Here is a 14,543-nt window from a genome sequence, read left to right on the forward strand (position 1 = left end):
ACTTTTACTGAAAATACCCATGACTAAAACGTAGCCTTACTAATATGTAAACAGATGCTCTCTGAAGAAAACCCCTTGAAAGGTGTAGAGGAAGTACCACCACAGACAAGTGGAAGAAAAAAAAATTAAATTCTGAGGATATAAATCCTAAGAGGAAGTAATTGAATGAAAAACTGTCACACACCACTGGTCAGTTTTACATTTAGTAAAAACCAGTGTCTCATCTCTCTTCTCCCTGATGTACACTTCCTTTTCCCCAGGTATGATAAAATACTGTGTTTTTTTCTTAAAGATAAGTTTTGCTACAAATTTGGTATTTGTATTTACTAAATGCCAACAATCTACAGCATTGGTTTTCAACCTGTGGTCTGTGGATCCTTGGGAGGCTGCAGACTATGTCTAAGACTATGCCTCTCCATTTGAAATTTGTTAAGGGTCCGCAAATGAAAAAAGGTTGAAAATCACTGATCTAGAGCAATACTTCCTGTACAACAGTGTACTAAGAAAGAATAATTTCTTAGCTAGCTAATGGATACTTTCCAAATATTTACATAGCTGTAATTAATTATGGTTCTGTTGAATTGTACACTAGTAAACCTCACAGGAAACAATTAACACTGGAGAAGAATACTTGAATTTAGTACAGGATATGTGTTAGGTAATGAAAGTCATAGAGAAGCCTGAAGCACAGTGAGTGCAACCTGTTTCAATTACTGCATTGTAACTAATAAAATAAGGCTGTAAAGATAAAGATAGTTTACGAAAGAGAAAAGTTTTCTTCCATTTTACAGAGCAGTGGAATTGAAATTTTACACAGTCTTCCGTAAGTGACCGTCGGGGTTTTCATCTCAATAGTTCCCCGGCATTACACACACTGCACATGAAGGCAATTTCTGGAGTTTCATCACCTTTTAACCTCCATATAATAATAAATGGGCACATAATCTGCTTTCTGCTAAAAACTCTGCTCTCTGCAAATTCTGGGGTTACTCCACTGAAGTTAATGGAGTTGCTTCAAATTTACACTTGGGTGCCAAAGAGCAAAATTTGGCTCTACAGGACTACCAAGTACTGTCATTATTATTGTTATAGACTTCTTAAAACATGTTGAATATATCAACTGATATGTCTGGCTATTACCCTACAAAAGCAAAGATGCATAATTATATTTTCTTTGTTGGGTTGCCTAGTTAGATTTCCTCTGTTGGAAGAGGGCACCAGCCTTTAAAAATGGACTATGCTCATGGAAGAACTGAAAAGCTAACACAAAATGCTAAAAAGCAGCATTTTAAAAGCAAACATTAAGGGCTTAAAAATTGCAAATGTATCAATAGTGCTTCCTTAGCCCTACATAGACCTTACTCTTTGGATTCTGCTTAAAGGGAGACCGATATTGATTATTTAAGAACATAAGAATGGTCGAACTGGGTCAGACCAAAGGTCCATTTAGTCCAGTATCCTGTCTTCTGACAGTGGCCAATGCCAGGTGCCCCAAGGGAATGAAAAGAACAGGTAATCATCAAGTGATCCATCCCGTCGCCCATACCCAGCTACTGGGAAACAGAAGCTAGGGACATCATCCTTGCCCATCCTGGCCAATAGCCATTGACAGACCTAACCTCCATAAATTTATCTAGTTCTTTTCTGAACCCTGTTATAGTCTTTGCCTTCAAAACATCCTCTGGCAAGGAGTTCCGCAGCTTGACTGCGCGTTGTGTGAAAAAATACTTCCTTTTGTTTTAAATCTGCTGCCTATTAATTTCATTTGGTGGCTCCTCATTCTTGTGTTACCTGTATTATCATAGCGCCTAGGAGCCTTAGTCCTGGGTCTAGAACCCACTGTGCCAAGTGCTGTACAAACAGAACAAAAGGACAGTTTCTTCCACAAACAGCTTGTAATCTAAGTATAAAACAAGACAAAACAGATGGCTACAGATAGATGGGGGAATATAAGGACAGAATGAGACAACAGTGGTCAGAATGCCAGGCTGTGGCCTCTGTGCACCAGTGGCCTAGTTTTTGTCCAGTTTTTTTGGAGCCATCACAGAGAAGGAGAGAGTTTGAAGGAGGATATTGATGTAGCTTTGCAACTATTTACTGGGAACTCCTCTAATGTGTGAGGGGCAGCATTGGAGAAAGCACAAAGGTGTTTGAAAACAAGTAGAGGATGGATGCTGTCATCATTGATCAACCAGAGGCAAGAGTTGACATCTTGGTAGTGAAAGAGAGATTATAGTAGCGCAGGCTGCAAGGGGCCCTGAAAGTGAAGACAAGTAACTGGTTTGATACAAGAGAGAAGGAGGAAGTCAGTGGAGGGCCATAAAGAAAGGGGTGACATGGTCAAAGCGACAGGCTACGAAAATGATTTTTGCAGCAGCATTCTGAACGGGAAGACTGAATTAACCAAGGCCAAAGAAAAGGATATTGCAGTATTTGAGATATGTGTTGATGAAAGGCTGGACAAGAGTTTTAGTTGTGTGAATGGATGAGAAAAGTCATATCTTGGAATTGTCATGCAGAAAGAATCAACAAGACTTTGATGTAGGTTGGATGTGAGGATCTAGAGAGAGGTCCAAGTCAAAGATAACACCAGATTATGAGCATGAGCAATAGGCAGGCAAGTGGGGTTGTCCACGGGAAAGAGAAAGGAGGCAGCTAGGAGGCCTTCAAGGGAAAGATAAAAAGCTCTCTTCTAGCCATGTTGCACCTGAGCTGAAGCAAGACAGCCACAATGAGATTTCAGAGAGATACGCTAAGATATTAGTTTGGACAGAAGGAGACTGGAGTAGAGAGGTAGATCTGTGAGTTGACCCCATAGAGTAGAATTTGTGTTTGTGGAGACTACCCAGAGAAAGAGGTGCAGAGGGAGATGAGAAGGGACCAGGGACAGAGCCCTGCAGAATCCCTCCAAAAATTAGGAGATGGCATAATGAAGATCCTCCAAAGGACATGCTGAAGGAACAATGAGAGAGTTAGGAGGAGAACTAGGAGAGGGAGAGAACAGTTATGGATGCTAAGGGAGGATAAGATTTCAAGAAAAAGAGAATGGTCAACTATCAGGCCAAGGAGGAGGAGGAGGGAGTACTAATTCTGAGATATGGCTCAGAAGAGGCCATTGGCAAGAGCAGTTTCAATTGAGAGCAAGAAGCAGAAGCTGGACTGGAGAGGGTCTAAGATGGAACTAGAAGAGAGGAACTCCAGACAGCAATTGTAAACAATGTGTTCAATAACCTTAGAAATAAAAGGGAAAAGGGAGATAAGGCAGTAGCTGAGATGCAAATAAGTTGGAGAAGTAGAGTTATTTAGCTAGGAAGATGGCAGAACTCAGAAAGGAAAGAACAAATTTGTAGTGGAGGAAGGTCAGCCTGGTCACAGAATTTCTGCCAGAGATGCTCCATGGCATGAGAGCAGGAACAGAGGAAGCAGCTATTGAGAGTGAGCCAGGACTGAGGAGGGTGGTAGGGTGGAGCAAAAGAGTAAGGGCAGAGGAGAGTGAGAAACAGAGAATCAACCACCATAACAGCAGAAGAGAGGGCTGAAAGCACACAAGTTGTTAGCATTGGATTGGAAATAAGAATGCCAGAATGGCCATACTGGGGCATACCAAGGGTCCATCTAGGCCAGTATTCTGTCTTCTGACAGAAGCTGGTGCCAGATGCTTCAGCAGGCGTGAACAGAACAGGTCAATTATTGAGTGATCCATCCCCTGTCATCCAGTCCCAGCTCCTGGAAGCCGGAGGCTTAGGGACACTAAGAGCATGGGATTGCATCCCTGATCATTTTGGTTAATAGCCATTGATAGACCTATCCTCCATGAACTTATCTATTCCTTTTTGAACCTAGTTTGGCCTTCATAACATCTTCTGGCAACAAGTTCCAAAGTGCACTGTGTGAAGAAGTGCTTCCTTTTCTTTGTTTTAAACTTGCTACCTTTTAATTTCATTGTGCAACCCCTGGTTCTTGTGTTACTTAACGGGACAAATAACACCCCCTTATTCATGTATATATGTGATATGGCTGTGAAAAAAGCTAATGTCGTCTTGGGATGCATCAGGAGAGGTATTTCCAGTAGGGATAAGGAGGTTTTAGTACCGTTATATAAGGCACTGGTGAGACCTCACCTGGAATACTGTGTGCAGTTCTGGTCTCCCATGTTTAAGAAGGATGAATTCAAACTGGAACAGGTACAGAGAAGGGCTACTAGGATGATCCGAGGAATGGAAAACTTGTCTTATGAAAGGAGATTCAGGGAGCTTGGCTTGTTTAGCCTAACTAAAAGAAGGTTGAGGGGAGATATGATTGCTCTCTATAAATATATCAGAGGGATAAATACCAGAGAGGGAGAGGAATTATTTAAACTCAGTACCAATGTGGACACAAGAACAAATGGATATAAACTGGCCACTAGGAAATTTAGATTAGAAATTAGACGAAGGTTTCTAACCATCAGAGGAGTGAAGTTTTGGAATAGCCTTCCGAGGGAAGTAGTGGGGGCAAAAGATCTATCTTGCTTTAAGATTAAACTCGGTAAGTTTATGGAGGAGATGGTATGATGGGATAACATGGTTTTGGTAATTAAATATTCATGGTAAATAGGCCCAACGGCCTGTGATGGGTTTTTAGATGGGGTAAGATCCAAGTTACCCGGGAAAGAATTTTCTGTAGTATCTGGCTGATGAATCTTGCCCATATGCTCAGGGTTTAGCTGATCGCCATATTTGGGGTCGGGAAGGAATTTTCCTCCAGGGCAGATTGGAAGGCCCTGGAGGTTTTTCGCCTTCCTCTGTAGCATGGGGCACGGGTCACTTGCTGGAGGATTCTCTGCTCCTTGAGGTCTTCAAACTACAATTTGAGGACTTCAATAGCACAGATATAGGTGTGAGGTCTTTTTTAGGAGTGGTGGGTGAAATTCTGTGGCCTGCATTGTGCAGGAGGTCAGACTAGATGATCATAATGGTCCCTTCTGACCTAAATATCTATGAATCTATGTCCTCCACACCATTCATGATTTTATAGACGTCTCGCCTATCCCCACTCGGTCGTCTCTTTTTCCAAGCTGAACAGTCCCAGTCTTTTTCTCTCCTCATATGGAAGCTTTCACATACCCCTAATCATTTTTGTTGCCCTTCTCTGTACATTCTCCATTTCTAATATATCTTTTTTTGAGATGGGGCAACCAAAACTGCATGCAGTATTTAAAGTGTGGGCGTACCATGACTTTATATAGTGGCATTATGATATTTTCTGTCTTATTATCTAACCCTTTCCTAATTGTTCCTAACATTGCTAGCTTTTTTGACTGCAGCTGCACATTAAGCAGATGTTTGCAGAGAACTATCCACGACTCCAAGATCTCTTTCTTGAGTGATAACAGCTAATTTAGACCCCATCAGTTTGTATGTAGAGTTGGGATTATGTTTTCCAGCATGTATTACTTTGCATCTATCAACACTGAATATCATCTGCCATTTTGCTGCCCAGTTACCCAGTTTTGTGAAATCCTTTTGTAATTCTTCAACGTCTGCTTTGGACATAACTATCTTGAGTAATTTTGTATCGTCTGCAAAGTTTTCTACTTCACTGTTTACCCTTTTTTCCAGATCATTGATGAATATGTTGAACAGCACTGGCCCCTGGATACACTCTTGAGGGACACCACCATTTACCTCTCTGCATTGTGAAAACTGACCCTTTGTTTCCTATCTTTTTACCAGTTACTGATCCATGAGAGAACCTTCCCTCTTATCCCATGACTGTTTACTTTGCTTAAGAGCTTTTGGTGAGGGACCTTGTCAAAGGCTTTCTGAAAGTCCAAGTACACTATATGCACTGGATCACGCTTGCCCACATGCTTGTTGACCCCCTCAAAAGAATTCTAATAGAGTCTTTCCATTCAAAATATGGGAAGGTCAAGTGACAGGCACGCATGTACGAGGGGGAGTGTGCCAATAAGCACTACTGAAAAAGACCAAGTGATGATCTGAGAGGGGGAACTCAGCAACAGAGAGATCAGAGAGAACAGTGCTTGGTGAATTTCCACATCAACAGCTCTTTTGGTGAATGGGAGAGTTGAACCAAGGCTAACAAGATAATTCATTTTCCTATTAACAATATGTAGGACACATTAGATTATTTTTTACCATTTGTATTGTTTATTCAGTATGGATAGTGAAACTAGGCCAGTCTGTTTATAGTCAATTCACTGTCTGGTTCTCCTGAACCAGTTTGCTACTATGTTTGGTTTCTTGTCTTGGGTGGATGAAGCTCCCCTGCAAGAGACTAATGCAAAAGGGATATGGATGCAGATTCTGGAATGCAAATGAGCTATATCAAGTAATATAACCCTCCACCAAGAGAAAAGGGTGGCCTGTCGTGAAGCTTATGGTAAGCATAAACTTCAGAGGCGGTGGATGCCAGTATGCGCCACCTTCATTTCCATCCACATGATCTTCTCAGGGATAGAAAAACAAAAGTGCACACAGCCTCTTACATAGTAGGGAGCTAAAGTACAGCATGATTGAAAAGATTCCTTTTAAGTGAATTCATGCTGCAGTCACTACAGAACTCATAACCCTGATACAGCCGCAATCCCTGTTGTTGGCTACTAGTACCTGCTACCAGAAGACTACGGATATGGAGGGGCAACTTTTCCTGAAAGTTCCTTCCCCTGAAGTTACAATACAGGGTGGAAAAGGCTATCTTGCAGCCTCAAGAGCTTTGGAGAAGAGTCAGTGGCCGAAGTCAAAGAACGGAGAAACTTTAATGAATATGATAATGTTCTGGACTAACACCTTTCATCATTCTTTCCCTAAAGAGACTTCCTCCCCAAACATCCCTACACTATATTAACACTGCAGATAAACTGAACCACAGCTACTGGAAGAGAGAAATTATTTTTCAATAACCATATATTCTGTTAGACTTGTTAATTATATAATATCTATTCATTCCCTTGGAGAGCAGTAGTGTTTGCAAGCAAAATTTAAGTCCCAACTAATTAACTTTTCTAAAGACATGCAAGGTCAATCAGACAGAAAATGTGAATTTGGAATTATTTTTGAATACACTCTGGGTCTGATCCAGACAGATACTGAGGCCCCACAACTATCATTAGAGCCAGAGAGCGAGCATAGGAGAAACTGCAGAGCACTTTTTGGAGATTAAGACCTTTGTTTTAAATTCACTGGCATACATTTGTACCACACACATTTTGTATTTACATCACCATCATTTGAATTTCCACGTTTCATTTTTAGACACAAATCAAGGTAGATCCAATCTATTTAGGTTGTCAAATTAATTAACTTCCATTTAGCAAACTGCTCTCCGATCTTCTCTTTGCCAAGTAGCTCTTCTTTACATGGGCCACACTGTATGTCAATTCCACCTTTTCCTATGTATTTTTATTTATGCACTTCTCTTCTTGCTTACAAAACTCTTTTCTCTAACAGTATCTATTCCTAGATTTTTTTTAAAGCTCTTTCTATTCCCTGTCCTGCCGTATTTCAAGAGCATCCTAATTCCAGACTTCCAGTTGCCCTGAAGCCCTAACAGCATTTTCCCCTCCCTAGTGGCTTGTGTTGGGTTGGTGGACGTTGATGATATTAACAAATCCGATTAATCACAATCCAACATGATGATAGTGAAAAAGGTGGCCACTTAAAGTGTGGTTTTATTTTGAAAAGTGATTCTATAAAACTGCATTCTGAGGTTCCCTATTTATCATGCCTCACTCACTAAAAAAAAATTGCCCAGATTGTTTGCGTTGTGATATTGCCTAGGAACCTCAGTCATGTACCCAGATTCTACTGTGAGATCAACAGAACAAGTGGTAGAAGACAATATGTGAAGCAGCCAGCTCTGCAAACACATCTTAGGATCTGAAAGTCAAGCTATGTTTGTCTTTTTGTCATTGTGATAGATTCTGCAGGGCAAATACTTGTGCAACCCTGCTGAACAGAACTGTTGCACGTTACAAGCAGAATTTGAACTTGCAGTTGGAGCTTTGCTAACAAGTCACAAGCCAGAACAGAATCTAGTTCAATTTCTAGTAGCTACGCTGGTTCTGTATTGTAAAACAAAAAGGGGAAATGTAGCAAATTTTTGGGTCACAGACAAAACTCTTAATACACATAGAGAACAGACCTGTTGAGTAAAAGGTTGCTGCTTTTACATAACATTTTACAAGCCAAAATGAAGATCTGCAAATCCTAAATTAATCCAATTAAACAAATCTGTAAATGGAAAGGAGTGATCAATTTAAAAGGAAAACTCCAGTGATTATTTATAATTCTTAGACAGCTACATACATGTTAAATAAGAATGTTTTTTGTTTAGGATAAATTATTTTCAGTACATCCTTTTAGAAAATAAGGCTGCTTTTTTCTCTCAGTGGTGCCTACTATCTTATCTGCTTCCCAGCTAGGGAAACTGCTTGATGGTAAAAATTGGTACGGACAGAATCTAATTCTGCTTTACAAAGCTCTGGAAATCAGATTTCCCCAAATTGTTACAGTAGCATTATTTACCTGGGATTGGAACAAGGTACCCTTTGAGTATTCACATTGTCACATAATGGTTCTCCTCCATGGTAGATACCAGTTCGGACATAGATCTGAAAATAACATGTTTAAGCATTAGCACCTGTTATAGCCCATTTGAATACTAGACCCAGGTCTGAACAAAAGTATTACTGTAAACACCATCGCTATTAGATGCTGATTAGAACCATATGTCACACACTAATTTCTATCAATTTGAGAAAAAGCTATATGGCATAAAGTATTCTTACTGTGCTTCTACTACAAAATTTTAGTTCACTACCTCTGCGTCACCATTTCAAAGTTAATTATGACTGCATTTCAAATAATAACTTTAAGTAACAACACAACTGGAATTTATCCTTGATTACCAGGGCAAGCCATGGAGATGGAAGGATAAACTGGGCAACTTCCAAGCACAGAAAAGAACTAGGATGGTAACAGTTTATGCTGAATGCAATTATCCCTCTTGTTTTTTCTCTCTTTCTTTCAAGTAAGGGTAGCAAACTTGTCCACAGCACTGTTCAAACAAAAACTTGTCCCAGTTCTTACAGTAATGGCTCTTTAAGCATAGTATTTGTTATTTTAAGATACACAAGAAAAATCCTTACTTACATTTTTCCTGCTTCTCCCCCAGTTTATTTTAGATGAATCACCAAATTAAGACCTGATACAACAAATTGCTCAGCATTCAACTCAGAACCTCAGTGCTTTGGGTTTCACAGATTGTAAATTACAGTAATATGTAAAAGGGAAAAATTCAGAAGTTTTATCATGCTTCTTATTAAATGAATAAGACCAAAATTCTCAGATTTGGGTGTCTAAAACAATTGGCCTAATTTTCTACTATGTCATGTAATCCCTAGTACCCACTGAAATCAATGTCAGCTGAAGGTGCTAAATAACTCTGAAAAAATCAGGTAACGTATTTGGATACACAAAGAAAGATTTAGGTATTTTAGGCAGCCAAGTTTGAAAGCATGGGCCTGAATTTATATACTGACTTCTATGTTCGTCAAAAGAAAAAAAGATGGCATTGGGAGCCGTGAGTGTGCACACCATTTTCAACTTCTGGAAGATACCTTCAATTTTGTTTTGTTTTTTAAAGAAGAGTTTATATGGCCTTTTCAAATACACTGCAGCTTAACCAAACAAGGAAAAAATTATGATGGCCTATCACAGGGGTGGGCAAACTTTTTGGCCCGAGGACCACATCTGTGAATAGAAATTGTATGGCGGGCCACGAATGCTCACAAAATTGGGGTTGGGGTGAGGGCTCTGTTGGGGGTGAGGGCTCCGGGGTGGGACCAGAAATGAGGAGTGCAGGGTGTGGGAGGTGGCTCCGGACTGGGGCATGGGGTGAGTAGCGTAAGGGTGTTAGGGCTTCGGCTGGGGGTGTGGAGTTTGGGGTGTAGGAAGGTGCTCTGCGCTGGGACTGAGGGGTGCAGGGGGGATGAGAGCTCCGGCTGGGGGTGAGGGCTTTGGAGTGGAACTGGGGATGAGGAGTTTGGGGTTCAGGAGGGTGCTCTGGGCTGGGAATGAGGGGTTTGGAGGTTGGGAGGCGGATCAGGGCTGAGGTAGGGGGTTGGGGCATGGAGAGAGGCTCAGGGGTGCAGACTCCAGGCGGGAGTTACCTCAAGCGGCACCCGGAAGCAGTGGCATGTCCCTCCTCCAGCTCCTATGCTGAGGCGTAGCCAGACGGCTCTGCATGCTGCTCCGTGCACAGGCACTGCCCCTGCAGCTCCCACTGGAGCGCTGGAGAGGCCATTGCAGTGTGTGTGGGGGGGGGGCATGCCTCTGCTTCTGGGAGCTGCATGGAGTGGCCCCTGACCCTGCTCCCCAGCTGGAGCACCGGAGAGGGGCCACGCCGCTGCTTCTGGAAGCCGCGTGGAGCAGCCCCCAACCCTGTGCCCCAGATGGAGTGCTGGAGCAGGGCAAGCTCCAGGCCCCGCTCCCCAGCGGGAGCTCGAGGGCTGGCTTAAAACGGCTGGTGGGCCAGAACCGGCCCGTGGGCCATAGTTTGCTCACCCCTAGTCTATCATGTAATTTTAGTTAGAAAATTTGCTTTGAAAATATAAACTTTGCTAGTTTTGTGTGTGCTCCGTATGCTCCAAGGCCCTGTCCAACACTCACTGGTCAGTGGGAGTGCTTCCATTGACCTAAGTGTGAATTAGGCCCCTAATTAACACTAGTAGCTGGTATCAACATATACTGTTGACCAGCTGATTCCCTAATTTTGTTAGAGAGGCCTATTGCAGTGAGTGTGGCTCAGTGTTTTCACTCTGATTCTAGGCAATATTTTAACATCCATGCATTCAGAATTTCACTCACCTTGTCAATGTCTCGAATGTTTACATTTACATAGGTGGCACAAAGAATTCTTATCCTGAGAGCACTGTTTATGGCCCAGAGAGATTTGGCTGAAGCTTCGCCATTCATGTATGGTGTAGCTGTAGAGATCCGTCTGGAATAAGATGGCATTGTAAAGGTATCCAGTGGCAGCTGGGTATAAAGGCTTTCCTTAGCCATCAGCATCAGGTTGGGCATTCGGCCAAGCATTATACAACTTCTTATGTACTGCAATAGTTGGAAGAAGAAGAAGGAAAAAAAAAAAAGATTGTTTTGCTGTATTTTCTTTGTAATTAATGCTTAAAAATATTAAAGGAAAGCATATATAAAATCCAAAAGGCTAAGAAAATTACATTTAATGAGCTCTTGTAGCATTTATCTTTATAGCATCCCTTTACATTGTTTTCAGTTACACCACCAATGTTTTTAACTAGCTTGTTGCACATGACCAAACAGGCAGCAGGATATACAAATTTTAAGACAAAAATAATCATTGTTTGCAGCAGTAGCACATTCTATCTGAATTCCATGTTTCCAGCTAGCGGTAAAGGGCTGGAGGTGTCTTGATACAATAGCGGTACAGTCTCTAAAGAGAAAGCAACACAACTCAGTCTCTGTCACCAGGTCTATTGAGTAACACTGATGTTGCTCCAGACGGAGCTGTTCACCCACTCTTCCATCCAGTAGTTCCCTGTCAAAGTGATGGATATTACTTAAGACAAAAAACCACAAGGCTGGGAGGGGAAAAAAAAACAAACAAAAAAAAAACTCAGGGACAAAGAAAAATTAAAAACGACTTAGCTATAATTTCTGCAGTGGAGCGATACTCCTTATTGCTATTTCAATTACCACAAAGCAAACAGGAGTTCAAATATCTATTTCTAAATAAAAATGTCATTTAAAGTAGTAATGTCTATTTTGTAATTTAGCACTTTCTCTCAGAAATTTAGGGTGGTATTTCCAAAAGTGGTCAGCGCTGACCTTTACTTGATTAGAATAAATTCCCACTGACTTCAATGGGAGCCTGGGTAGGCCAAAGCTGAGCACTTCTGTTGCATTTTTATTTATACTGCAATTATCTGTACACAGTAAACTCAACTGCACAAAAATTTAAGCTAGTTGGCTAATGTTATGAATTTTCATTTTCTGCCTTCTGAATTAGTTTAAGAAACGAAACAAGAGTCCGTCACAGAATCGTAATACATCATTCTCTTACTGCACTCCCAATTTCAATTCTTCTAGTGTATTTTTAAATAAATCCATTAATTTACAACAAGTAACTCACCTTATACTGGCTCAGAGGATATTTTTCGAGCAAGTATTCATCACAGCCGCACACTTTTAATATATACTTGCCCTGGTACTCTAAAACGCAGAGTTTTAGTTGTTCAGATGACAGCAACATACTTCGTGTTTTTTTCCTGATTGCTTCAGCAATAACTTGCTCAGGAACACAGTCATGGTTGATTTTTAAGGTATATTTCTGCTTGTCATTGTTCGGGGACACTATTACCCATATCACCACTATTATTTGCCCTGGAATAATGTGAAACAACATCAGATTCTATTATTGTCCATACACAGTCTTCTAAAGAAACTGGTCAGACTTGGAATTGCTTGTCATAATCCCTACTGAAAGAACATGCAGGCGCAATTCATAGCCCAAAGTGCAGAGAACCTTCTACAAAAGGTGCTCAGTGGACTCTACTTACATTGACTTCCAAAAAAGCCATTCTGGTCTTACTGTCCATGTACATTCAAACTGTCATTTAATCACAAAACTATTTCTAAACAACTAGTACTTATTCAGCCAATCTTTTTCCACCAACAATATGACTATTCTGTAACTAAGGACTAAAAGATAGTTTTATGTTTCCAAAATCATTTAATTCTACATGTTCTAAATATTATTAGAGACACTTCTGAACTCAGACAAAAATTCTAACAGCAGCTGGCAAATCAGTCCACGCTGTCACATAATCACAGAAACAGTTGCATCTATCAGTGCAATAACTGGATAACTCAAGCTGTAAAAGAGTTTTCCTAGAATATAGAAAATTGAACTATGTGACACTTTTTTTTTTTTTTTTGAGTTCAACTCCTACTACGCAGGTTATCCTGACTGAAGACAAAGCGTGTAACCAAACTGTAAGATGTTGCCGCAGTGTATTAAATATACTACATAAATAATGATTCACTTGTCTGCCATCATGAATTGTACTAACTGAAATTTTTGTTAATAGAAATAAGTACCATTAAGTTGTTAGAGCAAACATTTGTTATACCTTTATCTAGTTTACTGTATATGTGCTTGGGCAGTTCAGGTGAAGATTCAACATTTGGTGGACAGACATATAATGCTCTACTATGGGGTGCATTCACATCTCGAAGATCCACTGCTTCTTTACAAACATTAAGAATATTTCTTCTGAAGTCCTGTACTTCTGGATCCTTAACCATATCAAATTCACAGACAGGCATGCCAATAGCAAAACCTAAGATATTGAAAAAATACTTAATTGTCAGTGACTAATAAATATATTGCAGTATATTTTTCATAGAAATACTATTTTTCTACTGCTGACAGAACAAACATCTTGTATTTAAGCAGCTTATAAAAGCAATTCAAAATACTTGTTCACACTTTATATTAGCTACTAGTCCTCCACTCCTGCAGTTATGCTGAATAATGAAATCAACCTTATAATGTAACCGTGTACCTGGTAAATCTGGCAGTAGTAAACCCAGGAGCACATGAAAAGGTTAGAAAGGGATACACTCACTGAAGTAACCTGGGGAGCTTCTGGGTCACTATTGGATGCCTCCCCCAACATCCTCCAACAGGAATAGGACTAATGAGACTTCCTCTGAAGTCAGTTGCTGTTACATGACTCTCCCCAGACCTTGACTGGGTTTCACACAGAGTGCTCAGAGCCCTCATCAGCTTTCCTCTATAACTTCCAGATCTACTTTACTGCACGCCAACTTTTCAATATTCTAGAATAGCTACAAGATTTAAGCTTTGACTGTCACATTAGGCACTTAACTTAGCTCTTGAAGATTCAGCAAGGGACCAATCCTGCAAATTTTTTACTCAAGCATGTAGTCCCATTTACCTCAGCTGGACTACCCACAGAAGTAAATGTTTACAGGCTGGAACCCTCAGATTCTGGGCATCAGTTCAGAAAAATTCTGTGGGGATTGAGGCGGCATGCAAAGTTGTATCAGCATCCCCATTTCCACTTCCTGCTGAGGCCACAGTTGCTTGTGAGGGGTTATTCGGCCAGTCCCATCCAAGGGGCGGGGGAGGAGATGGGGAGGGTGTCCTCACTGACAGCTGGCTGAGGGCAGGTATTGAGCCTGATTTGCTCCAGACTCAGCTTTGGCACAGGTTGCCACCTGAGAAGCAGTGCTGACAATGCGGTCAGTAGAAGCACCAGCCTAACCCAATGCCCCCGCAGGTCCAGGGGAGACACCATAGTGCTAGTTCGTGAGGAGCTATGGCAAGTCTGGGCAGAGGGCCAAACCAACTGCCCCCCATCACATAGCAAATGACGCCTCTGCTCAGATTGTACTGATAAGTGATTAAGAGAACCTGTTCAGGACCACTATTGTATTTTTAAACTTTCCTGAACTTGGAAAAGAATCTATACC

The 14,543-nt window shown here is 41.1% G+C and overlaps 1 protein-coding gene across 7 annotated transcripts in view; it reads right to left on the minus strand.

Moving 5' to 3' along the window:
* PIK3CA (phosphatidylinositol-4,5-bisphosphate 3-kinase catalytic subunit alpha) overlaps window positions 1-14,543 on the minus strand; it is a 78,964-nt gene that overhangs the window by 33,944 nt on the left and 30,477 nt on the right. For all 7 annotated transcript variants that reach the window (XR_012160722.1, XM_073359317.1, XM_073359312.1 and 4 more), the window contains 4 exons: window positions 13,175-13,384; window positions 12,175-12,425; window positions 10,872-11,117; window positions 8,529-8,614 (listed from right to left, as the gene is read on the minus strand). Coding sequence is in view for 6 of the 7 variants with exons in the window: in XM_073359317.1 (XP_073215418.1) it covers window positions 8,529-8,614; window positions 10,872-11,117; window positions 12,175-12,425; window positions 13,175-13,384 (793 nt within the window). In the remaining variant the exon portion in view is untranslated. The remainder of the gene's footprint in view (window positions 1-8,528; window positions 8,615-10,871; window positions 11,118-12,174; window positions 12,426-13,174; window positions 13,385-14,543) is intronic.

The sequence above is a fragment of the Lepidochelys kempii genome, chromosome 9 (assembly GCF_965140265.1).
Source record: "Lepidochelys kempii isolate rLepKem1 chromosome 9, rLepKem1.hap2, whole genome shotgun sequence".
Classification (NCBI taxonomy): domain Eukaryota; kingdom Metazoa; phylum Chordata; order Testudines; family Cheloniidae; genus Lepidochelys; species Lepidochelys kempii.